General features: G+C 41.1%; 1 protein-coding gene across 1 annotated transcript; it reads left to right on the plus strand.

Annotated features, from left to right (window-relative positions):
* Positions 1-166: 166 nt before the first annotated feature.
* On the plus strand, positions 167-27292 carry LOC119725102 (deleted in malignant brain tumors 1 protein-like). The gene is made up of 28 exons (XM_038196465.1): positions 167-260; positions 6598-6924; positions 7411-7749; positions 8349-8675; positions 9224-9436; positions 10308-10634; positions 10737-10786; positions 11426-11702; positions 12614-12964; positions 13244-13582; positions 17396-17731; positions 18118-18459; positions 19886-20224; positions 20605-20940; positions 21081-21362; positions 21762-22037; positions 22537-22638; positions 22780-22907; positions 23142-23285; positions 23680-24076; positions 24340-24530; positions 24721-24894; positions 25107-25240; positions 25828-25931; positions 26085-26240; positions 26335-26401; positions 26636-26906; positions 27012-27292. The coding sequence occupies exons 1-28, from the start codon at positions 167-169 to the stop codon at positions 27219-27221; spliced, it is 6633 nt and encodes a 2210-aa protein (XP_038052393.1). The 3' UTR covers positions 27222-27292.
* Positions 27293-27867: the final 575 nt, after the last annotated feature.

Consider the following 27867-nt stretch of genomic DNA (forward strand, 5'->3'; position numbering starts at 1 on the left):
GCTCACACACTGCTGGTGTTGCATAAAGTTAGAAAAGTTTCACATCCTCAATATCAAACAATTGAAGACGAATTTAGACAAAGTATTGAGTACTGACCGTAGAGCACAGACATTGGTTGAACGTTGGTGCATCTCCCGTGCATCAACATACCGTGTAGGCCCTACCATGGGTCTGATTGCTGAGAAATCGGAGTGCTTTCTCTCTGCGGTGTTGTGTGCTATGTTACTTGCAAGCGTTAGTGAAAATGCAGTTCATGCAGGTAAGAGATGATTATTTGTTCTTAAAATACTCATTATAGCAAGCATGACACACAGTGCTGAAGTTATTTTGTGTTCACTCTATATACGTTTTTACATTTTATATTCAGTACATCAAAGAAAACAATCCATATGTGTCGGCATTTGGAAAAGATTTTTAGTAGGATAAGGAAAATGGTGGTTCAGACCCATTCAGAGACGTTCTTTCTTATCACATTACCCGTAAATATTTACGGGTTTGAGTGTTTTCGTTTAAAAGTACATTTCCACGCTGTCAGGTTTGACAGGATTGGGTTTGGAAATTAAACACATGTTTTTGGGGGACCATGGTGGTTTGATCATTTGGTATGAAGGATTGTTTTGGACGTTCGGAAAATATGTCATTTTCTTTGGGGCGAGCAGGAATGCATTTTCTTCCGATCCAGAACTCAGGTGCATTGATTGCGAAGAACCGGAGTAGACCATAGTTAGTTCAGTGTGTGACCGTATTGTGTGATTGAGAGTGAACCTGTGATTGATGATAATAAAAGTAACCATGGTGATTTGACACATGATTTAGGTGACTGGATTTTGTTCTTCCAGTAGTGAGACGAGTATGTTGAGTGTTGTATCGTTTTGTGTCGAGTCAGAGTTTTTTTTTTTTTTCATGTTGTCGATTGTTTGTAAGCAACCGTAGGAGGTTTGGGGAATATTTCCCTGAGAGTGGGGTTGCTTTGGATGCTTTGCTGATTTCAGCTAGAGTGTAGCCTCTCGTTGTGAGTTTGTTTTTGAAGTTATTGACCTTTTTTCTGTAAAATCCTATAGATTACATGTGTTTTGAGCATATCGTAGGTTTTCCCCTTCATAAAGCCGTTGAATACATGTTCTGGGTGGCAAAGGTTCTATCCAAGTGTAACCGGGGAGAGCAAAATAAACTAGTTTATAAAATGTGTCACTCTCCTCACAACCGAGTGGTCCCACTAAATAAAATTTGGGTGGAGCGACGTTGTCTGTTTTCTCAGTATCTCAAAATATTTCATTTACAGCACAATTAAATTGATTCCAAGAAAATGAGACAAAAATATATGTACACATTGTATCGAGGATTTATGAGGTTATTTACAAAAGAATGATAGTATACAAGAACGACCGTCTAAATGGACGACAGTCAAAAGGGCAACTTTATAGGCTGAACTGTCACTCCAAGGATCTGAAAGAAATGTACATACAGTAATGCATTAATGAATTATGGTCAAATCACGTTTTAGAGCAAAGTACATCATTAAATACATTATAAATTTAAAGTAATTGAGGAAAACACTGTTTTCCTTATTTTATGAATCCAAGAATATTTATAAGGCAGTTTAATTCCCAGAATAAAAATGAATTATTCCCCAAGTAATGTTCTAAAGTAATGAAGTATTGATAGCCACCATATTCTGGAATACATTTCTTAATGACAGCACTTTAAAGTAAACCCGGTCGGATATTTTTGTTGAAAAAATAGGAAAATCTTATTTCAAATAACAAATGTAAACATGAATTATAGCAACACTAAAATGAAGTTGAAGTTAGCGTGCTCGTATTGCAAAATGTATAAATAGTTTTGTTTTTAAAAGAAAGAAAATGGAGATTCACGAACAAAAAAATGTTAACATTGTTTTTCAGAGTTGCCGAAAAATATTTAAAAAGTATAGGAAATAATGTGTTTAAATAAATGTTCTGAGCGTAAAATGAAGTCGTTGCTTTGCCACTCTTGATAATTTAATAGTGAATCATCACAGGTGAATTGCTGATTTACAAAAATACTTGAACGTCATGAAAAACAGATTTAATTCAAGAGTCGTGATCGCAAACGTCCGTTTGCGGCCATTTCAGTTTTGACGGCCTTAATTTCTGGCTACAAAAAGAGAGAAACAAAAGTCCGGATTGTTGCATAAAAATTAATGTGGGATAAAAAGATTATGGCATAAAAAGATTCAGGGATGAAAAGTGGAATAACACACAAGGGATTTACTCACCATTTGGGATGATCTACGTTCATTCGTTCCTCTTCGTGCTCGATCGACGATGCAGCAGCAAAATGGAAGGAATAACGCATAAAACTGCAATGCCGGCAACGCCGAATTACATTGTAAACTGCATCCAAAATTTGTAATAAAATGGAGTGTGCAAGTGCTCACAGAAATGATGTTGATTCAGCGGGGTGTTGGATCGAAATCAAATTATTTCGCAGCCCAGCCTTACAAGAAAACTATAGAAACGCCCAGAATGCCAGCTATCTCAAATAAACAAAGCGCGGTGGAATGCAATTCGCTACGCCCTTTACATAGTTTAAAAAGCAGCGGGCAATATTCTTGGTGGCGCACGCTGTGCTAAAAAAAAATAATAATAATACGTTTGGCCGCAAGAAGGCGCTAGGCAAATATCATGATCGCAATGGCAGTCAGCAAGTGACATGACATGCACAAAGTTTACAAAAGTTGTGCAATAAATGAAAGAGTAGGGAACCTGTCAGGTAAAAGTCGGACCTGGTAACACAAGCATTGGTACGTTTCTGTGGGTTTGGTGTAGATGTGTGTGTCTAACATGCCCGTGGATTGGAAACATGCACCTTTGAAGATAGTCAGTGATGGACGTTTGGGAGGCCTCGTGAGGGTGGGGTGAATCTGATTGATTTCATGGACGAGGTTAGTTTAATCCTCGAGTGAGCTATCGTATATGATGAGAATGTCGTCTCGGAACGGTGCCAAGTATAGTATTGGGTGTAGTTGGTGCAGAATTTTTTTTGGGGGGGGGGTCCAATTCGTGGAGTGTGATGTCACAGATTTCGGGACTTGCCACGGATCCCTTAGCACGACCGATTTTTTTTTTGGGGGGGGCGGCGGTTTTTTCCTCCAAATTGGAAGTAGTTTCTTTCGAGAACTAGTTCCAGTAGTGTTCAGATGTATCGGGATGGGGGTTTAGCGATCGCATGTGTGGGGTTAGTTTCTTCGCAAGTAGACTTTGCATACTGTGTTTATCGCTTCATCCTGATGGTTGTTTGTGTACATGGATATACACGTCCATGCTTGCCAGCAGTGCGTTTTGTTGGAATGTTTCCTTTTCGAGTTTTGGCAAATTGTCCGTGGTGTCGCGGACGTATGTAGGTGGAGCAGTGATTCTGGGGAGGAGGAAGTAATCCACAAATCCTTATATTTTGGCAGTTGGACTAGAACATCCGCCGATGATTGGTCTGCCTACAAATGGTTCTCCCGGGGGGTGGGTTTTTGTGAAGTTTTGGGAGAAAGTACATAGTTGGGCTGATTTGTTTCGACTGCCTTAAACATTTAGCTAATAAAGTAGAATTATGAAAAAAATGGATATAAATGTTGCTACACGACAGACTCACGCGGCAGAAGTGGTTTTGTTTCCTTGTGTGACTTGTTGAAGTGCTGCCTGGCCAAATACGCGGGAAACGTGAAGATGGGTTTCTGTATAGCTTTTCCTTGTCATTTTCTTTTGACGTACCCGCTACTTAGCTCAATGATCTCATAATAACCTGTACTTTCTGTAGCGTAGAGGGGAAAAATCCATACAACACGTAAACTACATGTTCAGTGATACTGCACACACACTGCTGGTGTTGCATAACGCTAGAAAAGTTTCATATCCTCAATACCAAACAATTGAAAGACGAATTTAGACAAAGTATTGAGAACTGACCGAAGAGCACAGCCATTGGTTGAACTTTGGTGTATCCCTCGTGGATCAACTTACTGTGTAGGCCCTAGCATGGGTCTGATTGGTGGGAAATCGGAGTGCTTTCTCTATGCGGTGTTGTGTGCTATTTAAATTACAAGCGTTTGTGACAATGCAGCTCATGTAGGTAAAATGCAATTGTTTTCCATATATAAACTCAGTATAACAAGCATGACACCCAGTGTATAAGTTAATTCTGTTTTCTTTCTTTTTTACTCTTCATATATTACATTACAATCTTTATTTCATCAATATATATAAAGATTGAACAAAACACCCAGGTTATTGGCTCCTTTACAGACCATATACAGGATATTTGTCTCATTTATAATCAGTATATCAGTGAAAACAATCCACAGGTGTCGGCATTTGGAAAAATTATATCTAAAACAATACAGCTTTAAAATACTGGCTTTAAAAATGTTATATTAAAGTTAGATTGAGGTTTGAAGCTGTTTTGACAATTTGTTTTGCACTGCATCGTTTTGTTGTCAATACTGAGATTTTAACAAAAGTTATTTCAGCAGGCAAAATTAATTCGCATAGAAATGTGCAGTAAAAGCTCACATTGTCGTTGATTGGGAGCAAAAGAAACTCCGGGAAACTATGATGGACTGAGATATGTGACTGAGATTCAGCTGCACTGTCTTATTTCAAAAAGAGTTGAACTTGAGACTAAACAATTTGGCACGGAAATCACCCTTATTACAGATCAAAATGCAGTGTGGTTAAAGTATCTAAATAATCGCGAGAAAAAGATGGTTAATCGAATAGATTTTGCGCTTATTATTTTCCCCAATTTTAGTCAGAGGGAATTAATTTGTACTCTTTTGGAAACAATGCAACATCAAAGTCCTTGTCATTTTGACGCAAGTTATTTCTTATTTGGATTGAAAGCAGCAAATCCGTCACATATAGGCCTACGTGAAGGGATCCATAAGATTACAATGTAAAGGCTTCACCTGTTTTTTTTTTTTCTGGTTCAAATTGTAACTCTGCAGTTCCGGTACGTTTGGTGAATGGCAACACACCCAACGAAGGCAGAGTGGAAATCCTTTACTAAAACCAATGGGGAACGATTTGCAGTTACGATGAATACAGCAGTAACATTTGGAACATAAGAGAAGCTAACGTCATCTGTCGACAGCTCGGCTACCCTTCTGCGTCCCAGGCCTGGCGTGATAGACACTTCGGTGAAGGATCAGGGTCTATTTTCCTTGCCAATGTGAACTGTGATGGACATGAATCTAGCATTGATCAATGTGATCACACAGGATGGTTCAATTATGATTGCAATCATAATCGTGACGTTGGGGTAACTTGTGAATCTGACACAGTCTTTCCGGGTAAGTGCAAAGCTCAACGTCACTTTCACGCCACTAACACATTATTGGCGCTGTATGCGTTCCAAGTTTACGCGCACTTGAGACCTCTCCGGCAATAATGGAATGCCTGAGCATATTGCTTGACGTAACAAAAACTGGGCGAACGTCAACTTGAGTGGCAGCGAAATACACGAATGCATGTGTGTGCATTGCATACATGTCACCCAAAATGTGACTTCCAAAAATAGAGTGCGTATTTCGGAAGCGTACTTAGGACATGACCGGAAAACATTTCAAGCCCACTATTTCGCCGCGGCCGGGCGGATTAGTAGTTTGCCTGAGCGGATTGCTTTTTTGCCCGGACGCAGTACTTTTTCACCCTGGTGGATTACTATTTTGCCCGGGCGGATTACTATTTCGCCCTGGCAGATTGCTGTTTCGCCCGGGCAGATTACTATTTCGCCAGGGCGGCCATTTTGAGATTTTGGTTAGCTCAAAATAGCTCAAATTAACCCAATTAGAAATTAATATGAATTTGCTAGTATTGTTGGAACATTTTGGGGCACTTAATACTTTTGTTGGGTGATCAGGCTATTAACCTCACTTTTTCAAGTTGGGGGATGATTTGGACAATGGTATTATTCTCCGCAACTTGTCTTCAAAACGGTTCATATCTGAAACTTGAAACTTGGACTGAACATCCTGACACAGAGAAGTACTTATTACAGTGACGTCATCGTGACGTCACCAGGTATTACAATAATAGACTTTTTTAACGTGATATAAACATAAACTGAACGGGAAAAAAAAATCATGTCAAAGTTGGTATATACGTGCTATTTCAAAACTTCGATTTTCTTTTCCGAACGAAATTTAAATGAATATAATGCCTTCTAAGGCCCCCAAAAATAAATAATCGGTCTCTGGTCAGACCGAAGTTCCGGAATTGATGTGGCGACGGGTTTGTTTGTTTGTTTTTTTTTTTTTTTCAAGCTTGAATTGTACAGACAAGGTTGGTACTATTTTGCTTTTTTGTGTCCTCATTAAACATTAGTGTCCTCCATAATTTGCCTTGGTGCCCTTTATCATTTGCCTTGGTGCAATTTCCCCATTCCTTGGTGCTCCTAGGTACAATTGAAAAGGTGCGGCAATAGAGGGCGCTGTTGTGGCTTCCGAGTTAATTTGAAGAAAAAAAGGTTAACGCGCATGATTAAAATCGACGCGCGCGCTGACCAGAGAACGGGTATTTTTTTTTTTTGGCCTAACAAATAAATTTTGCAATTCTTTTCATTAGTAGTCCGTCTGGCTGGTGGGAACGCGGCGCATGAGGGGAGAGTAGAAATATTCTACCGCTGTAACTGGGGTACTATCTGTAATCATGACTGGCGTATTGAAGAGGCTAATGTCGTCTGTCGACAGCTCGGCTACACGTCTGCAACTGACGCCTGGCGGGATGCTCACTTTGGTCCGGGATCAGGACCAATACTCCTGGCCGACGTCAGATGCCGTGGCAGTGAATCAAGCATTGAACAATGCGATCATGATGGATGGTACAATCATGGCTGTGGGTTTCATGACTATGATGTTGGAGTCACTTGTAACGATACATTAGATAATCCAGGTGAGTTGATCACCTTAAGGCGAATAGCCAAAAGACGACCTTTCTATTAAAAATCGTCTGTAATTAAAAAAAATCTCAAAAAGGAAACTGACTTAATATAAAAAAAACAAGCGTGATTCGTTCCTCATTAAACATGTTACACAAATCTGACTTAAAGATTAAAATCTGATTGGAATTTAAAATACCTGTGTGTAATCTCTGGTTCTCAGTCAGCTGAATAGCTTCAAAGCTTTTAACACAATTATCTTAAGACGGTTGTATACCAGTGGGTTATTTTAGTGAATCATGCATAACTTCTGATGGCATTGATCAATTTTCGTATAGGCCTAGTGGTGGAAGCACATGCCCGTTTAATACACGCTCCATTGGCGTACCCGTGCATGCTCTTTTGAATTTGGGAATTAATCTATGTCTTTTTCTTTTTTTAATCACCCTGTAGAAGTCATTTTACATCAAACTGTTTTGTTCTGCCTTTTCCCCCCTCAGTCACAGTTCGTCTAACAAATGGCAGTAACTCGTTTGATGGACGAGTAGAAATAAACCACAACGGAGAGTGGGGTACAATTTGTGATGATGGCTGGAGCATTGAAGATGCCAACGTCGTCTGCCGACGACTCGGCTATCCTCCTGCATCACAGGCCTGGCAGGGTAGTCACTTTGGTGAAGGATCAGGACCGATTCTTCTGAGTAACGTTACTTGCAATGGCACCGAATCAAACATACACCTATGTGAACACAGTGGATGGTTCAATCACAGCTGCAGTCATGCAGAAGATGCCGGAGTGACTTGTGGGGAGCAACTCATTGTCAATACCTCTTCACCAGGTAACCACTTTCAGTATACTGGTCCCCACCATCCATAACATTGGGACCCATACCTAGTCCCCATTCAAGGTCATTGATGATTGGATAACCTCTGCGCGTGCGCAGTATGACTGTTTACTTTTGAAAAATGACGATAACAGCTTCGCGCATGGATGACACCCTAGACTTGGCACACGTCAATGTGTTCAGCTTTTGAAAAAGAACAGCAAGTATTATTTCAAAAAAATAAATGAAATAAGGAAACTGACCGAAACCGGTCCCCGAGTTAGATTCCATGTTACCTTCCCATGTTACATTCCCAAAACGTCAAGTGCATACTTCTCAATGAAATGGAATGTTACTTTTTTTGCCGATTCTTGCCTTTGGAAGACTTTTTAAGGGAATTGTAGTCTGAAAGGCAAATCCCAACGTCTAAAACATTTACTTGTTCTGCAGCCTCGCGAAATCGGGGACCGGAACCAGTTGAGTAGCACCTACCTGAACAAAATTAACATATCTACTGGAATATTTATACGGACAGTGGTATTTGAGGGCAGCAGACAATGTTTTGTTCGTATTAACATCATTGCTGCCTTCTATGCATGTTTCTTTGCCATTAGTTCTGGTGCGTCTCGTGGGTGGGAACACACCCAATCAAGGAAGAGTGGAAGTGTACTATGGGTGTAACTGGGGTACAGTCTGTGACGATGGCTGGAGTATTGAAGATGCCAATGTCATCTGTCGACAGCTCGGCTATTCTTCTGCATATCAGGCCTGGCGGTATGCTCACTTCGGTCAAGGATCAGGGCTTATTTTACTGGATGATGTCGCCTGCACTGGACACGAATACAGCATTGATCAGTGTAATCACAGAGGATGGTTCCTCCATAACTGCTACCACGGAGAAGATGCTGGAGTGACATGCCTTGTAACAATTGCTTCCCCAAGTAAGTGAACAACGACAGGTTTTGAAGCTGTAGAAAGTACTTATTAAATAATTCAAGCCATTTCTTTCAGGGACTATGACAAGACAGGCTGAACCGGTAGTCTGTGTATCATCCGTTGTTCAACGGAGCCAACACGCAAGCTCCGCAACAACGTTTGATATTGTGAGCATTTGTGACCCCGACATCCAGCAAATCGGAGTCGACTTCGGGAAATGTGACGTAATTTCAGGCAGTAATGTGAAATAAGCTGATGAATGGTCGATTTGATGTCTTTTTTTTTGGGGGGGGGAGGGGGTATACAACCATGGATTACAACAGTCTCGATAGAAGGCGCCCGCTGAATGGTCATAATCTAGATTTCAAGATGGAGGTGTTTTTTTTTTTTGGGGGGGGGAACCTGAAGTATCGCAAAGACGCTAGCTTTACAGGTAGCTATTAATTAACGTGTCTAGTCTGGCAGGAATAAACTGGTTTTTGCACAAATGGCAATACTTAACGCATGTTCCTGTCTGTTATGATTTTTGAAAACTGCGCTTTTCTTGTACTAGTTCCAGTTCGTCTTGCCGATGGGAACGCCCCTAATGAAGGAAGAGTTGAGCTGTTCTACGAGTGCAATTGGGGAACAATCTGTAGTAATAACTGGAGCTTAAAAGAGGCAAATGTCATCTGTAGACAGCTCGGCTACTCTTCCGCGTCACATGTCTGGCGGAATGCTCACTTTGGTGAAGGGTCAGGACCGACTCGACTGGATTATGTTGCATGTAATGGAATTGAAATCGGTATCGAACAGTGTGAGCACACAGGATGGTACGGTGCATGTTACCATAGAAATGACGTTGGGGTGACATGTAGTGGAGACACCACTTCCCCTGGTAAGATTAAGTCTGATGTCTTTTTCATAAATATACCTTTTGTGAATTAATTTTGCTGCAGGTTTCATATTATTTTTTTCCCGTAAGTGTAAAACTGTAAAATGAGTAGAACACAGGTAGTTCCAATGAAGCACTACACTGGCGGGGCTGGGGATGATACCACTACTCTTTTGTCCTGGGTTTGGGCAATTGGATCCCCCACCCAATGTATGTGGTCAGAAAGTAAATGCTGATTTTGAGGTTATCTAATATTTTGCAGTAACCCAAATCTATTATTAATTTGTTTCGATGAAAATCAAAGGAAACAACGATATACAAAAGTTCCCAATGCACTGTTTTTATCATGAGCAGCGCCCCTAGTGTTATGGTGTCGAACCCCCCCCCCCCGACCGAATCGCTTTTCAAGTAATCACGCCTGTGCAAGTTTGTAATTTGGCTGTATGGTCATCCCTATTTCCACTGAAACTGCACTTTAATTTCTGTATTGAATTAATTTGCGAATCAATTTACTAACGTAGACATGAGAACACAATGCCGCTCGACAATATCTTTCACATGGAGGATGAATATCATTAACGGTTGCACTGGGAAACTAAAGTTAATCTCTTCCCTAGCCTTAATAAGAAATTGTCTACGTTTTCCATACAGAAAAAATGCATATTATTATGTAATGAAATAAATATGGTACATTGTCAATAATAATGTTGTTAATCAGTTGCATTAATCTTCGTCCCGTAACTGAGTCTCCTTTCTCATTCAGTCCCAGTTCGTCTTGTCAAAGGAGCCACGCCTTATGAGGGCAGAGTGGAAGTGTACTACCAAAACCAATGGGGTACGATCTGTAGTAATGGATGGGGCATCGAAGATGCAAACGTCATCTGTCGACAGCTCGGCTATCCTTCTGCATCACCCACCCCCCAGAATGCCTATTTTGGGAAAGGTTCAGGTTTAATTCTTTTGGATAGTGTTGGTTGTAATGGCACAGAATCAAGCATCGACCAGTGTGATCACAGCGGATGGTTGAACAATAACTGTGATCATAGCCAGGATGTTGGTGTGACTTGTGATTTCTTAAACCCATTAACAGGTGAGACTATTCCATCTTAAGTGCCATATAAGTACTAACCAGTAAAAAAATAATGGCCACGAGGTAAACGCAATTGTTGAATTAAAACGGTTTTTGTTCTAGTTTCAGTACGGCTTGTGAATGGGGATGCACCTAATGAAGGTAGAGTGGAAGTGTACTACAAATGCCACTGGGGTACAATCTGCAGCAATGGCTGGACCATCAGAGATGCCCATGTCGTCTGCCGACAGCTCGGCTACCCTTCTGCATCCCAGGCCTGGCGGTATGCTCACTTTGGTCACGGAACAGGGCCAGTTCTCCTCAACAATGTTGCGTGTCAGGGCAATGAATCAAGCATAGCCCAGTGCCATCACAATGGGTGGTATGTTAGCTCGGGATGCAGTCATTACGACGACGCTGGAGTAACGTGTGACTTAGCATTACCTCCACCTGGTTAGTTATAATTAGGTATAATCATACTTAATTAGTAAACAAGCAGGCCTACACATTCTTTATTAAACGTTTTCCTCAATCTCTCTGAGTGCAGTACTGGTACTGTATCGTTTATCAATCTAGCCCCAGTAGGCTGCGTTGTGCACGGTTTTAGAATGTGTGTTTTTCTTGACTGGAAATTTATTATCTGACGTTACGATTATCTGAAGCTAGTTTTTCTTTCGAAATGGTTTTTAGCCAGGTATACATTGGGTTCCTAATAACATGTATGTACTACTAAAAAAAAGGCGGTATTATTTTCAATCATAGTATTTGTACGTCTGATTAATGGACGAGCAGCTAATGAGGGCGCAGTTGAGGTGTACTACAGAGGCCAATGGGGAAGCATCTGTGGTTCCAACTGGAGGATAGAAGAGGCCAACGTCGTCTGTCGACAGGTCGGTTACCCTTCTGCATCCCAGGCCTGGGTGGATGCTCACTTTGGTCAAGGATCAGGACCGATTCTACTTGAGAATGTTGCATGTGATGGACATGAATCGAACATTGATCAATGTGATCACAGTGGCTGGGATAGTCATTACTGCAATCATTACTATGATGTCGGAGTAACTTGTGACCTTACCATTCCGACACCTGGTGAGTTGATGACGTATCGTCATTCTTTATGTGGGCAATTGGTTAGAGAAAGTTCATTTCTCGTTCTTCTTTAAACTTCATTAAATCGGAATCAAGTCCTGCGGAGGCCGACGGTATTATGGGTGAAACAAGCGAAACGACCGTGGGATGTGATTTTAAACAGTTAAGATTATCTTTGCAGTATGTTTGGGATTCAACATCTTAAGTAATACGTGTAGAAGTGTTTCAAAAAAAAAACTCAAGCTGTTTCAGACATCCTTAAGGTAAGTGATTTTCCTTCAGGATGCCGGACAGAACATAAGTATACGTAAACGTTTCAGTTTAGAGATATTATTTCATTGATGAATAAATGTCATAATCAACCGACGATGAAGATGTGACAATTTCGATAAATTTCGGTCCACATTCTTTGGTTTTTTTTTATCCTATTTCCACACTTTAGTGTTCAACATTCACACTTGTATACATCGTTGCAGGAGCGGATCGCGGGAAGATAGGGGGTCAAATCCTCCCCCATTTCCGTATTGGTTTTTTTTCATAGAAATGTCTGAAAAATAATGTGGCCCCCTGCTGTGACAACCCAACAAATTATACTGTTAATAATTTCTGACTCTGGAAAAATACGGACAGATCCAGCTGGGTTAGGGAGTATTTGAACACTATAGTAATATAGTGTTAATAATCGTCAGATTTGAACAGCGCCCCCATTTAAAGTATGGTACTAACCCCAACCCCCACCTATTGATTTTCAGAGTGCAAGTGTCCAAATGAAAAACCCTGTTTACATTTCAGATTGTTTTGCTGATGAGACCCCCCCCCCACCGCAAAAATTACTGGATCCGCCCCTGCATTGTTATTCAAACTAACTTGATACTTTTAACCCAAATATGTGTCAATTTTGTCTTTTAAAGTGTTGGTACGCCTTGTCGATGGCAGCACTCCTTATGAAGGTAGAGTGGAGCTCTACTATCAGTGCTATTGGGGTACAATAAGTGATCATCACTGGACCATCGAAGATGCCAACGTTATCTGTCGACAGCTCGGCTACTCTTCTGCAATGCAGGCCTTGGGTTATGCCCACTTTGGTCCAGGATCAGGACTTATTGTCTTGAGCAACGTTGAGTGTGATGGATACGAGTCAAGTATCGACAGATGTGACCACAACGGATGGTATGCAGCCAATGACTACTACGGCTACCCTGATTATGACCGTTGGAATGATGTTGGTGTGGTGTGTAATGTTACACTTCCCTTTTTACCTGGTGAGTTGGTCCTTCAAAACATCGAGGAAATCTAAGGAAGGAATGTTAAAGTTGAACAGCTAGGGATCATAGTTGCCACAGTCGGTTGGGCGAGATGGGGAAGCTGCAGACCAGATTTAGGGCGCGATAATGAATTTCTTAATGAAATTGTCATATTGCATCATATGAATATGGGCATCGGTAGATTGTTTCAATAGAGAAACCTTTTTGACGATTATCCTCAATTAACAAAGTGTTATATAAAAAGGCATAGTCGGATTACATGTCTTGTTCTCTTAGTCTTGGTGCGTCTTGCCAATGGTAGCAACCCTTATGAAGGGAGAGTAGAAGTATACTACCAAGACCAATGGGGTACAATCTGTGATGATGGCTGGAACATTGAAGATGCCAACGTCATCTGTCGACAGCTTGGCCTCCCTCCTGCATCACAGGCCTGGCGTGGTGCTCACTTTGGCCAAGAATCAGGACCTATTCTCCTAAGCAATGTTACCTGTATTGGCAACGAGTCAAGCATTGACCAATGCGAACATAATGAATGGTTCAGCCATAACTGCAATCCTGCGGACGATGTTGGAGTTACTTGCGGAGAATCACGTAATATCACAACCCGTGCACCGGGTGAGTTTATACACATATATAGACTTTATTTATATGCCAGTTCCCTTAGGGCCAAAAAAAGTCTTCGGTTTCTGGTATGGAGCTTGCCCCAAAAGTGGTGCAGCGACGCGCTTTTCCCCCTACTTTTTGTCAAATGTCGGCTGATGTGGCAGCTGATGACGCTTCAATCCCCTTAAAACTCTCAAAAATATCCTTCAGAGTGGAGCTAGGTGACCTCAGTAAGGCCATGAGGCTTGAGAATTCTGCACCCACTTTTGATCCCGACCGACACGAACATACTTAGGGACATTTGATAGTCAAGACAAAAATCAGAGAAAACGGTAACGTCAGACCACACAGCGTCACCGACAGCGAGCCTGTGCTGCCAGGCTGGTCATTAGTCTGCTCCCTTACATATTGCGGTAATTAAAAAACGTTTACAGGTTCCAGATACACGACCATCGCTTACACACACACGCTGGCTTCCACACACACAATCGCAAAAATACCTACAACACCGTCTGCAAATGGTGCCCGACTATATCTGTGCAAAATATATGGGAGCCCAGATAAGCCAAATAAAGCTAATACCCGATCGTAACCCCATCTAAAAGCACATTAATATTATGCAGCAGCAGGATTCGAGCCAAATCTGTGAGTTTGGCGGTTTAAGATATCATCTTACATTGTAAAATAAACGTTGATGTTTGACGACGCGCATGGCTACGGCGACGCGCACGCACACCAGAAACCAGAGCCTTTGTTTGGCCTAAAGGTACAATCGATATGTTGCATTTTGTGATTGTTTTCTTCACATGAAGCTATAGATTTGATTGAAAACAATCTTCAGGGGGCACATCGTTCTGAAAATGCTTTAAAAGCTGTTTTACAATGTTTACTTACCATATTCAAAGATATAAAGAATACTAACCTATTGTATCACTGTTCCTGAGAAAAGACGAAAAATACCCATTCGATTACTTCTGATGCAGCAGACATTTTGTGGAATACTCATACGTTGTAAATAAGTGTACTTCATGGACGAGAAGTTTGCCCAAAACTTAATTGTGTGTCCATGATGTAATAATAATTACCATGATAACTAAAAAGCGCACACATCCAGCTAATAATGGGCGCTCATAAATTGGCGGTAAAAAAAATAAAAGAGAGATGAGCTGTGGTATTTTGCCTATGCTGGAGTTGGTTCACCACTTGTTGATGAATGCCATGGAGAATGGAGCTACACATGTCAGAGAGAGGGGTAATGAAGGCATGTACCAGTTGCTCTGCTGATTTCGAGAGATGTTTACTAATTTTGCTGAGGTTTCTGATATTGTTTGCTGTCCATTGTGAGACATGCAATATAATATAAATGTAGAATCCATTATGACGCCGAGTTTGACGCCGAGATGACAGACGATTCAACATATTGACTGTTTCCCGCACGTCCCCATGCTGCATGTTATGCGCCGGTACCTGTATCTGTACCATACACGTACGCATACGTGTATGTACGCATTTGACATCAGGTAGCTAGCACAGCCCGAGCGATGGAAGCGTACGTAACCATAAGATCCCATTTTCTCATTAACTTTATTAATATTTAAACAAAATGGAGGTTTTTTTTTTTTCAATGTAAATTAGTAAATATATATTTTCCAAAGATATGAACTCGCATTCGTCCTAATCGACGTTTTCATAAAAGTCAGGGGCGCTTGCAATCACGACTAGCACCAAAACAACTCGTTTTTGAGAGACAAATCACACAAAATGGTCCCTTTTAAATATGATTGTGGGGACGTTTATGGCTTTTGGGGGGTAAATGGCCTTAACAACTAATAGCATTTCTTGAAATAATCTTTTTGTTGACCAATTGAGCGTTTTCTTGGACGCCTTGTCCATTACATGACAATTAACCTGTAGATTAACCTCAGTGATTTACCCAGTCATTTAAAGGGACATTAAGACCGGCAAAGTGCGTTTTAAACAAAATGTATTAATTGGACAGAGCATTTAATAGTAGTTGTTCGGGTCACAATTTTGATTCCGAAAAAAATCGAGCTGCTGATTGCTAGTTGTGAATCTTGCCGCTCCGTGGTTCGCATTCTGCGGACGTGTAGGAAACTATATTATATGACATGCTCACAACGTGTACAAAACATTTTATGGAGACGGCTTGAAATGCGCATGCTTATGCCACAAAATATCCGCCGAGTCCTGGGGTTAGTCTTCTCTTCCTCGGAAACGGTAAGATATTAGCTTAGTTTTCTTTAAAACGTAAGGGGCCAGGATTTTTTAAAATCATTTCTCAGCCGGGGGAGGATTACGACCCCTTCCCCCTCAGATCTCGGCCATTGATTGACGAAAAACAACTTGACATGAACATACCCAAGAAATTTCATGACTACAGGAACCCTTCGAGAAGCGAGGCGGTGATACAATTCTCCACATTTTCCAAATATGGTCATATTTTTTTTCAATTGGCCAATAAGGCAAAGCTTCCATGTAATCCTCACCCCTACTATACACCACAAGCCTGTAGACTCCCATTGGCCAGATCCTAGCCACTCCAGAGTAAGGAGTGTTGAAAGACGGCAGCCAGGATGGCGCCTAATGCCTTTGTGCAGTAATTAAATTGGAGATCTTAGTGGTCACCCTCTTTGTGCCGCCGAGCTCTTTTTGTCAACCCTCGTGCCGCCCAGAGCTCAGACAGGCTGTAAACAGCCCTGGCCATGTGAATGACCTATATCTTGTGCATGTCCAGGCATGCGGGGGTTATTGACCTAAAAACAGTGTGGTGATAAAATTCTCCATGTGGTTCCACCGCGTCATTTTTTTGCGCTTGAAGCTCGAAGGTTTTGGAGGTTTGTGTATGCAACATATGGGGAAAATTTCAGTTTTCATCGAAAAATGTTTGTCTGCGCGGAAGCCCGTGGTCGGAATTTTATGATTTTGGTATCAAAAGATGCGCAAGACCAGAGGAAAAATATTCAGGAAGGCTGGGGTCTGGAAAAAAAAAAGGAAAAGGTATCGCGGAAAAATGGGAGGGGATTCCCCCAGCTCTTTCACGGTTAAACTAGACCTTTGAAATAGGATAAGTATACAATCCCAAATATGACAGTTTCGGGCATTTCAGGCCGTAATGCCCCTTTAAGAAACCACGAAAACCTGGACACTTTGGATATTTATTTTGAATGTTTCCCTCACTTTGACAATAAATCAGCACTCGTGAGATGATTCGCATCCAGCCAGTTGGTGTATATGCATGGGCGTCGCCAGGATTTTTTCTAGAGGGGGGCAAAAAAATTTTTTGCCAAAAAATGCTTGTATTTCTCAACACATTCTCGATTTATCAGTTTTAGAGGGGGGCAGGGACATTTTGCCCCCCCCCCCAACCCATTAAATTTACACCACTTTGTCTTCGCGCCTCTTTTTTTTTTTTTTTTTCTTCCTTTTTCTTCCTTTTTTTTTTTTTTTTTTTTTTTGCTTTTCCAGGGGGGGGGGGGGCAAGTGCCCCCCCCCTTGCCCCCCCCTCGCGACGCCCATGTATATATGACTCCAAGATCCGAACTGAAGAGTAATCCTAGCAGTATTAAACAAATATCTTATAAGTTTCAATCTGAAAATATCGTAAAACAGTTTTTAATTTGAAGGATTTTGTTTTTCTCATTAAATATCTAGGTTCTTTCCTGGGTAATAAATGTCCCTATATGTTGTTGGGTTATACCCGTTTCTGGGCAACGACGGTTTAATAACTGTTATCAATTCGGAGGCTTTAATATTCAACTGTAATTTAATAGCAACAAGTTAATGTGGATTTTTTTTTTCTAAAAGTTTCAGTTCGTTTGGTTGATGGGGGCACTTCTCATGAAGGGATCGTTCAAGTATATGATCAATGCCAGTGGGGTTCCATCAGTAGCTATCAGTGGAGCATCAAAGAAGCCAACGTTGTCTGTCGACAGCTTGGCTACCCGTCGGCATCCCAGGCCAAGATGTACGACTTCTATAGCCAACGGATAGGCCTGGTTCTCCTCACGAATGTCGCATGCATTGGAAATGAGTCGAAAATTGACCAATGTGATTACACGAGCATTTTTGATGACACGGATCATTACTATTATGATGATATCATCGTGGGAGCAACCTGCAATCCTACAACCCTTCCACCTGGTAACTTTTTTGGATATTTCCAAAAATGATGTTGTAATTGGGTCAATTGATTTGGGTCTAATCTGTTGTGTCCGTTTTACATCTGACATGTATAAGATATTGCATTTCAGGACACATTAGTTAATGCCTTCAGTCCCAAGAGTGATTATATATAGCAAAGCACCTGCCACGCAAATACAAAATAGTGTGAAGTCAATTTTAATGATAACTCATGGCAAAATTCACAAGTCAGGTGTAATTAACAGGGACACAACAAATGTCCGGTTTTTATAGCAGAAAAAAATCGTTATTTAAATTCTTTGTTTGGTGCAATATTCGCTAAGAGCCTCGTGCTACATATATATTTTAACGGAAGCATGTTTTCATTTATGATATCGACGATATAGTGTTAGTCCGACTTGCAGACGGGAACACGCCACATGAGGGCAGAGTGGAAGTTTACTACAAATGTCAGTGGGGAACTATTTGTCAGAGTAACTGGGAAACTGGCTGGAACATAAAGGGAGCCAACGTCATCTGTCGACAGCTTGGCTACCCTTCTGCATCCCAGACCTGGCGGAATGCTCACTTTGGTCAAGGAACAGGGCCGATCCTCCTGGCCAATGTTAAATGTGATGGGGACGAATCCAACATTGATCAGTGTGACCACGCAGGATGGTTTATTCAATACTGTGACACTCATGATAATGATTTTGGAGTAACGTGTGACGTAGCAGCTTTTTCACCAGGTATGTTATTCGCTTTTGTCCTATACTAGGCCAATAAGGCAAAAAAAAGTGTTGCCTCCGATTACATACCTTTCACAAATAGGGTCGGTAGGTTGTATTTTTTTTTTTGGGGGGGGGGGCAATTTTTGCAGTGCTGAGTGAATGGGGTATTCAATTATATGCGAATTTTAGCCTGTCAAAATATTAACAGTCGATAATTCTTTAAAATAATGGAAAATTCAGGTCGTGCACACCATAGCACAACGCTAGTCAAGACGGGAAACTGGCGAACACTTTCGGTACATCGCGCGATATAAGCGTGCGTGATGAACTGTGTGTGGCGAGCGACGAACCTCGTTTTTACAGTAGGAAATTTCGGTGTAACACGCTCCATCGTATCACTCCGTGTACGACTAGTACGACCTCGAAATAAATTCATGAACACGGAAAATACGTACACAGACAAGAGAGATCAAGTCCTGTGAATTTACTTTGAAAAATTCTTTCTCCATCGGTGCTTTCTTGGCATTTTAACAATGTCTAATCCGACCTGCTACTGCAACTGCAGTGCACCACTGCCACGCATAGACTGGTTACCGCATTTCCGCATCATGCCTTCTTTGCCCTTTAAATCGCTACATGCAATGCATTGGGCGTCAGCAAAAAACAATCTCCAGTTTCTGTTATGGAGCTTGTCCAAAAAGTGATGCGGCGACGCGTTTTTTTTCCCCACAACTTTGTTTTCTTCAAATGGACGACTGAGGTTGCAGATGACGCTTAGATCCCCTTAAAACTCTCAAAAATATCCTTCAGGGTGGAGCTTGCAGGATTCCAGTCAACCCAGTGAGTTTGGCTGTTTTTAGACATCGTCTTACATTGGAAAAAAAATAAACCAAACTTTTTTTTTAATTTTGCGCGCGCGCGCAGACCAGAAACCGGAGACTTTTTTGTTTTGGCCTTACGTATGAACTAGTTATTGCGAAGCGAACTTGTAAAGACAACAGAGGTTTCGTCCTTAAAAAGGTAGCGAATATAAGTAGGCAAACAAATAAATACAAGCATTTTTGACGCAAGAGAGTTATTAAGAGGGTTTTTGTATTTTGGAGACAAAAAACAACAGGGTTTGTTTTTTAGTTTATTTATTCATTTACTTTTTTTGACTTGCAGATGAAATGTTTAGGATCGCGGCCTAAAACTAGGGTCGGTTGGGTAACATAAAGCCGAACTATTCTCTTGGCTTTATTGTTCACGTCATGAATTTCAGTTCTACACATTTAGTATTCACTTCAACGTTTACCGTTTCATTGTTTGATGGCGTGAATCGTTGATGTCAAAGTGTAAAAAATTTTGGATAGTTACATAATATACATTTGGTTACCGTCAATTCACTCGCCATTATATAGTGGTTGAGATGTAATTTAAACATACGACTTGTTTCTCTTTTCAGTACTGGTGCGTCTTGCCGATAGTAGCAACCCTAACGAAGGTAGAGTAGAAGTGTACTACCAAGACCATTGGGGTACAATCTGTGATGATGGCTGGAACATTGAAGATGCCAACGTCATCTGTCGACAGCTTGGCCTGCCTCCTGCATCACTAGCCTGGCGTGGTGCTCACTTTGGCCAAGGATCAGGACCTATTGTCCTGAGCAATGTTACTTGTAATGGCAGCGAGTCCAGCATTGAACAATGTGACCACAGTGGATGGTTGCATAATAGCTGCACTCATGAAGACGATGCTGGAGTTACCTGTGGAGATAACAATATGAATGCAACCTCTGAACCAGGTAAGATAGTTAAGTGAAAGAATCTAGCGGTTTTATGGACAATTCCCTTAAACATTATGTCCTAAATAGGCCTATACAATTGCATACCTGTTGATTCTTTCACTGACCAAAATACTTTTCTTAACATGGAAATTACGTTTTACCTTTTAAAACAAATTTTATTCCTCTCTCCTGAGGAATGGTTTGAATTTGTAGACAGAAAAAGTTCTGTACACAACTGTTAATGTGATTTCTTTATGAAGGAGACCAATACAATCTACGGCAGTTGTTTCATAAAGAGAATTAAGTGCGTCCAATGTGTTTCCTTTGATGTTATTTGTAGTGTGATGTACCGGAAGAAAATTGATTACGACAATGTTTCCGATAATTGCCAGTTTCAGTCCGCCTGGTGAACGGGAACATGCCGAATGAAGGAAGAGTGGAAGTGTACTACAAATGCTTCTGGGGTACAATCTGCCATAGTGGTTGGAGCATCAGAGATGCCGATGTCATTTGTCGACAGCTCGGTTACCCTTCTGCATCCCAGGCTTGGTGGAATGCTCACTTTGGCCGAGGATCAGGGCCTATTCTACTCAACGACGTTGCCTGTAAGGGAACCGAAGAAAGCATTGACCAATGCGAGCACAGTGGATGGTTTAACCACCAACAGTGTCCGCACTCCAACGATGCAGGAGTGACTTGCAACACTGATGTTGACGCTACCTTTCCTCCATTGGGTATGTATGCTGTGTGACATTGGACCAATCAACATTGAAATGTGTAGCAAAGTGAATTTCAGTGAGACCACTTCAAGGGAAATCTCAATGCATTGAACTTTGTGGAGTGAATTATATTTTGTATGTATTCATTTCAACAGATACCGAACCTCCTGTCATTACATGCCCAGCAAGATTGACAGTGGAGACTGATTCAGGCCAAAACTTTGCTACAGTCTCACTACCCGCAGCTGCTTCGGTTTCTGATAACTCTGACGTGGTTGCCGTATTCATCAAGTTAGATGGTTCTGCGCAAAATTACAATTATCAGGCTAACGATGACGTCATTTTGAGCCTTCTGGGGTCGCCACATTTGTTGCATTACACCGCCTTTGATGACTTTAACAATTGGGCATCATGTGACATGTACATTGAGATTGTTGGTATGTTGCTTTCCTTTTCTTGATACAAGAACATTGGCACCGTAGTTCATGATCATGATCTCAGTGAAACACTCAGATGTAAAAGTCCGTCGGAAATTGAAATAGGTAGATAGATACAATGTAAAGCGTCCAAAGTCTTAGCTAACATTTCATGTGTACAGTGAGGTTGAACTTGCTTAAGTTCCAAGAGGCACATGAATTCTTGGCTAAACCGTACACTGTATAACTTGCCTGAGATGTTGTAAACTTAATCATTCAGATTTTGATTTGGTTTATTTGCAAAGAGAAGTTATATTCACAACGGGGTATTTGTATATTGATTATAATTGTGTTTTTACAGCTTCAACAGACAATATTGATTGTTTTTTCGTCAGTCAAATGTTTTGTTTCACCTTATAGATCACGAACCCCCTGAAGTCCTCGGTTGTCCGGATGACGTCATCATTCCCGTCATCTCATCTTCCAACCAAGCGTCTCATAGGTGGACGCCTCCAATGACCTCTGACAACTCCAATACCGAGGTAGATGTGACATTTACCTGCCAGGTACCCCCGCCTGGTGAATGTTACCAAGCTGGTCAAGGTACATTTCCGGTTGGGGTGTCTATGGTGAGGTACACAGCTAGAGATCAGTCTGGGAATGAGAACATCTGCAAGTTTTGCATTACAGTTACAGGTATGTGAAAACCTGATGTGTTACATATCTTTTGCTACTTTTGAAAATTATTGGAACAAAGTGTTTGGAAGACATTGTTGTTGCCTTTAGAAATGACTCGTGTAAGAAATTATCTCTGCCTTCTATTTTCTTTGTAACAGTAGATACCGTTCGTCCAGCAAATGCGCCCATGCATTGGCCAGTACTGGTTTGAACTCAATAGAGCTAATTTTAAACTCAATAGAGCCAATAAACTTGCTCAACTTCCCACGATGCCTATGAACTATTGGACAAACTGCACACTGTTGTAGAAAGGGTAACTAAGATGAGATGACGTAACAAAAAAAGTCATTGGGGTTGTAATTTGTTGCACCTGTTTGGTAAAGTCGTAAGTAAGAGGAAGTATGATAGGGAACTTGATTATTCTCACCGGCTTATTAGAATGATTTTATGCTACTAATAATTATTCACAAATTTTTTTAATTAATAACCTGCCGAATTTATCTTTCCATGTTTTAAGGTCAGTGTGAAACCGAAAAATACGCAGGTTTGACATGGCCTGTGACGTCAGCAGGATCAACTGCAAAGTCCTTGGAGAGATGTCCACTTGATACCATTAATGGTAAGAACACTACGCCATCTTGCAATAGCTTGTTATTTTTTATATTTAAATAATATACTCCATCATAGTTATTGGCATTTCAACCCTTATATAGGCCTACTTTTTAAAACGAGTATTTCTACAAATAACTTCCCTCATCAGCCGGTGAACCTCGAGCTGTGAGGAACTGTTCGGTTGTAGAGCCTCCTGTGTACGTCCAATGGGAGGAGCACGAGCCTCGTAGCTGTGGTGAAAATAGGGACGAGGTTACCTTTGCGGACGTTGAACAGGTAAAGTTGTCTCTAAATTTAAAAAAAAAAATCGGTCAAGGGTTTTTAAATAAAGGATAAATAAGTTCGAAAGCAGCTACAGTCTTAAAAATCCAGTCTCAACTTTGAATCATTCGTTTTTAATTTCTAAGACGTAAAGCTAAACGTATTTCAAAGCAGATCTCTTGCTTAAAACATGTGTCCTTCTGGGTAAATATATATATTCAAGATCCAGTTACCATCTTTTGGTTATAGGTGGAGGTTAGTACAGGAAACGTGGTTGAAGTGGTCAAGTTTCTGGCCAGTCAGACGTCAGCGTCATCTGAGGATTCAGAAGATGTGGAGGCGGTTTCCAACATTCTTGCGAACATTGTCGGGGCAGGATCTGGTGACACGGAGGTGTGTGATAGTTATAAAAACAAATTACTTCAAGCAAGTGTTGGAAAAAAACATGCGAGAAGAGCCCGATTTATGAATGACGACAACTTCATATGCTACGTATTGGGATTTACTGTTTCCTCTCTTATTATTTAACTAAATGAATTAGTTAAATCTAGCTGGGAGTATGTACCGGGGACTGTTAGTCACGTTACCATGAGTGCTCAGAAAATGACTCTCAGTTTTCCGATATAAATTGGAAGTCACAGTACAAATCATCTTTGGCAAGAGATTGGATAATTAAACCGAACCAGAACGCAACCATAAGGGACCACCACATATAAAATAGTTCTAAGAAAAAAAAAATAACCAAAGAGCTCAATTGTAATGCATTCGTATTGATGTCCTTGCAAAGGTTACTGAATTGGTGTTGAAGACTGTAAGCAATGTCATCATGAGTGTTGGGAAAACTCCTGACTCCCAGACTCCCGATATCAATGCTGGTAACTCCTCAGCTATCATACAGTCCGTAGAGCATCAGGTTTCCTTGACCTTGAGACAAGAAGGGAAGCTCAGTATTCGTCAGGACACCATTCATGTCGAGGCGGTCAGTGTGGATCCAACACTGGCTCAAAATGGACTCAGCTTTGTATCTGTACGACATCCTGGACAAGGGTCACCACAAGAGGGCTCACTTGTTGGTACTGAAGTCCAGACGTTCATGGATAGCAACAACATCCCTTTGGGTATCGATGTGTTGGCATCGGTTCAATTACCAGGGAAAATCATTGACTCGATTGAATCATCTGACAGTAAGTAGCTTCAGTTAGGGCCAATGCTTTTGATTGCTTTCCTGAAGAGAATAGATTCTCTTGAGGGGAGGTTGAATTCTCTGTTAGGGGAAACAGGTATGAAAGAAGATCTGAAACCATGACACGGACGTTATTCAGTTCAAGAAAAAACCTGTATCTCGAAATGTACCTTTACTAATTTACAGCACATTATTCGATTACTATTGCTGAATACCGTCAATCACTTTGACTGAATTACGTTAGCTTAATTAATCTGAATGTAGGTGATAGCTCTGCCCAACTGCAGGCCAGTTTTCTGATCTACGCTGACGATACGTTGTTCCAGTCCACTTTAATCAGAGAGAATCGAGGGGAGAACAACTTGACTCGTAAGGTCGCTGGATATGTCGTCTCACTGACTGTGGAGAATGCTGAACTTGTCAACCTTACTAAGCCAGTCGTGATCAAATTCAAGGCAAGTTAATACATGTCTAAGTAGGAAATTGTTTGCAGTGTAAATTGTTAACGTCCCAAAAATATTAATGTCCCCAAACGTCGTTCATGTCATGTGATAGAAATACATAAATCAAACTTTGATCTTTGTATAACTTTAAAATATCTCATAACAGATACAATCCAATCAATAGTTTGATTTTTCGAGACAGGCACCTGATCATACCACGAATGAAGAGTTAGAGACGATCCAGTGCGTTTCCTGGGACTTTGAACTTGAAGACGGAGTCGGTGATTGGTCACCAGCTGGCTGCGCGCGAACACAACTGCCCAATGAGCAGGTCTCCTGTAACTGCGACCACGCAACAAACTTTGCCATCCTCGTGGTATGTATCATGAGAAGAAAGAATCGTCACCTTCATGGTTATCTTTGAAGAATCTTTCCGTGATCAAAAGTCATAGTCATCCCATCTATCAAAATACGTTTCAAACTTTGAGAATTTGATTTGTTGTCGAATTATTCAGCTAGCTACTCTTGTCATGTTAGCCACTCTTGGTCTAAAATTGATCTTTAAAAACTGTTTTCCTTTTCCCTAAGGATGTGAAGGGCCAGGTACCTGATGGTATATATAACGCTCCTGCCCAGAAAGCACTTGATATCATCAGCCAGGTTGGCTGTGCATTATCAATCATAGCTCTGGCCATAACGTTGATTATATACCTAGCTATCAGGTAAGATATTGGTAAACTTATACTCATAAGCTGGTACTGTCCTCAACCCTGAATGTAAAGCTTTGGCAAGGTCTTGGATTCGTGAAAAAGGCCTCCCGCCCAGCTTGGATTTGATCCTAGAAAACAACTAGAAGTCACATGGAGCTACCTTTGTTAAGTAGGTGCATGGTTGTTCCATCAAGATTATGCCCCTTTCATCTAGGAAGGTCGGGGTATGGCGGGCTTAATTTGTGAGACCCCCTATTATCGTGGTTCAGTTGGATTCGAGATGGTCTGAGTGATACGAATGCATTGGTGCAAAGAAGACATTAGAAGCTACTTTGAAAGGATGCAATAGATATTTCAGAGAATGCAAGTCTGGTATTAAAATAATGGACAAAGTGACACCCTTTTTGGTCCGCCCTCGTAGCCCATCACCGTGGCGATACGTGTAATCTCGTAGAGATATTATGTGTTCACATTTTACGGTATATCAATCTTTAACTGTTAAATTTAAAAACAATCTGAAACACCTACTGGCATAGCTCTCCACATTTGTTTTAAATCTTCATTTAAATTCCAATTGTCCAAATTAATTATGTTTCCAGGAAGCTACGAAGCGGCAAATCTCGTCAGATCTTCGTTCATTTCTGCTTCTCCCTGTTCATGTTGTACATCGTGTTCCTTGCCGGCGTGGACAACGCCAAGGTTAGTTCTTAGAACATTTAAACTGCTAGATTTTTCAAACATTCAAACTGCTATATTTTTGAGCCACTCCAACACCCCAACACCCTCAACTGACCCTTACAGAAAATGAAAATGACTTTCCTTCAAATGGCTTTTTGATACCCAAAGCACACCACAGGTGGTTGTGCGTTCGTGGCAGCTTTACTCCACTACTTGACTCTGTCCACTATGATGTGGATGGCCGTTGAAGCCAGGAACATGTACGTCAGTACGGTGAAGGTGTTCCCAGAAGACACGCCTCGATACATGCTCAAGGCTTGCCTCATCGCTTGGGGTGAGTTCCCATCCGAAATTATTTAAATCAAGTGATGAAAAGTATTATATGGTTTGCAATTTTTGGACTACTTCATTTTCTTTCCCCCTTTTAGGCTCACCATTGTTCGGCTTGACAATCACCTTAGCTGCAGCGTCACATCACTATGGTAACGAGCATTAGTAAGTAGAAGATATTTTGTCTTTGTTTTAATAGAGGGACGCTTTTAGGTTCATTTGCAAATCAACTCGATTTTGGTTAGATACGATGTTTGTAAGAGGTCAACGTAATTTCAATTTTGGAATATATTTTAAACCACTCTCAACCAACACAGAATATCAGATTAAGGATGATGTGTTTTGAAGCAGAACAACTGGGTCTGAATGAATTATGATCATTTTGTTTTATCCTTCCAGTTGCTTCCTTGAGCCTGGTCTTGTGCTGTACCTCGGCCTCCTTGCTCCCATCGGTCTGATCCTCATCCATAACATCATCACGTTCATCTTGGTCATGCGCAGTCTCGTGAATGTCAGAGAAGCCTCTCACTCCCAGCAGATCTCTAAACGCCTCCAGAATGCCGTAGCCATCTCGGCACTCATGGGCTTGACCTGGTGTTTTGGGTTTCTGGCCATCGAAGGAGCGACTTTCGCTTTCCAACTTATCTTCTGTCTGACCAACTCCTTGCAGGTAAATTTAGAAAAGTATTAAGCTGAATGAAGCTGAATTTTAAATATATAAATTCGAGATGTATCTCAGGCATGGGGTGATGTTCTCTTCTTGTCTTCATTGAAGGGCCTGGTTGTCTTCTTCATGTTTTGCGTTCGTCGTGAGGAGGTTCGTTCCGGCATTGCACCGTACTTCAGTCGCTTTAGGTACCGTTTGGAAATCACAAGCCCTGCCAAGTCCAACGATACTGAGATGATTTCAAGATCGGCAGTTCCGACTTCAATATCCAGCATCAAAACCTTCAGCTCTGATGTCTCCATTACTGGAACCCAGTAAACTTTGACATTAAGAACAAAAATCAGTATCGTTTTAAAATCTTAATTTATATGGGATCGTCCTGGTATTAAAATATTAGTTTCATTTTCAATTGGGTTTTAAAATTATTCGTGTTAAAATAAAGGCATGTCAAAAACAAAGTCAACCGATTTCACTGAAAATAAATCATGTGCATTTTTTTTGATGTGGTAATGCTTCACCATGTTCATTTTGGGACGATCTCGTTGCTTTTACTTTCTGTGTTTCCTTTTCTTTTTGATCCATTTTGAAATATCCAAGATGGCTGCCATCCATTGGGAGTATCCCGTCAACAATGATTTACTTGGATTCCTTGGTATCAAATACATAGGGTTTGCCACCAAAATGGACTTCATATGACAATCAGGTCCGAAGTTATGATACAAATTAGGTACTAAATGGCGGCCATCTTGAAATATCCATGATGGCTGCCATCCATTGGGAGTACCCCAGCAACAATGATTTACGTGGGTTCCTTGGTATCAAAAACATGGGGTTTGCCACCAAAATGGACTTCATGTTACAGTCAGGTCCGAAGTTATGATACAAATTAGGTCCGAAATGGACGCCATTTTGAAATCCAAGATGGCCGCCACATGGTAGATGGAAAAAATGTTACCAATGGATT

The sequence above is a fragment of the Patiria miniata genome, unplaced genomic scaffold (genome assembly GCF_015706575.1).
Source record: "Patiria miniata isolate m_02_andy unplaced genomic scaffold, ASM1570657v1 HiC_scaffold_18, whole genome shotgun sequence".
Classification (NCBI taxonomy): domain Eukaryota; kingdom Metazoa; phylum Echinodermata; class Asteroidea; order Valvatida; family Asterinidae; genus Patiria; species Patiria miniata.

Excerpts from the sequence above, each read along its gene's own strand:
- LOC119725102 (XM_038196465.1), top strand. The coding sequence starts at position 167 with ATGGGTCTGATTGCTGAGAAATCGGAGTGCTTTCTCTCTGCGGTGTTG. Across the intron at positions 24,077-24,339 it reads CTCGATTGAATCATCTGACA|GTGATAGCTCTGCCCAACTG; the intron begins GTAAGTAGCTTC and ends ATCTGAATGTAG. Across the intron at positions 24,895-25,106 it reads CAAACTTTGCCATCCTCGTG|GATGTGAAGGGCCAGGTACC; the intron begins GTATGTATCATG and ends CTTTTCCCTAAG.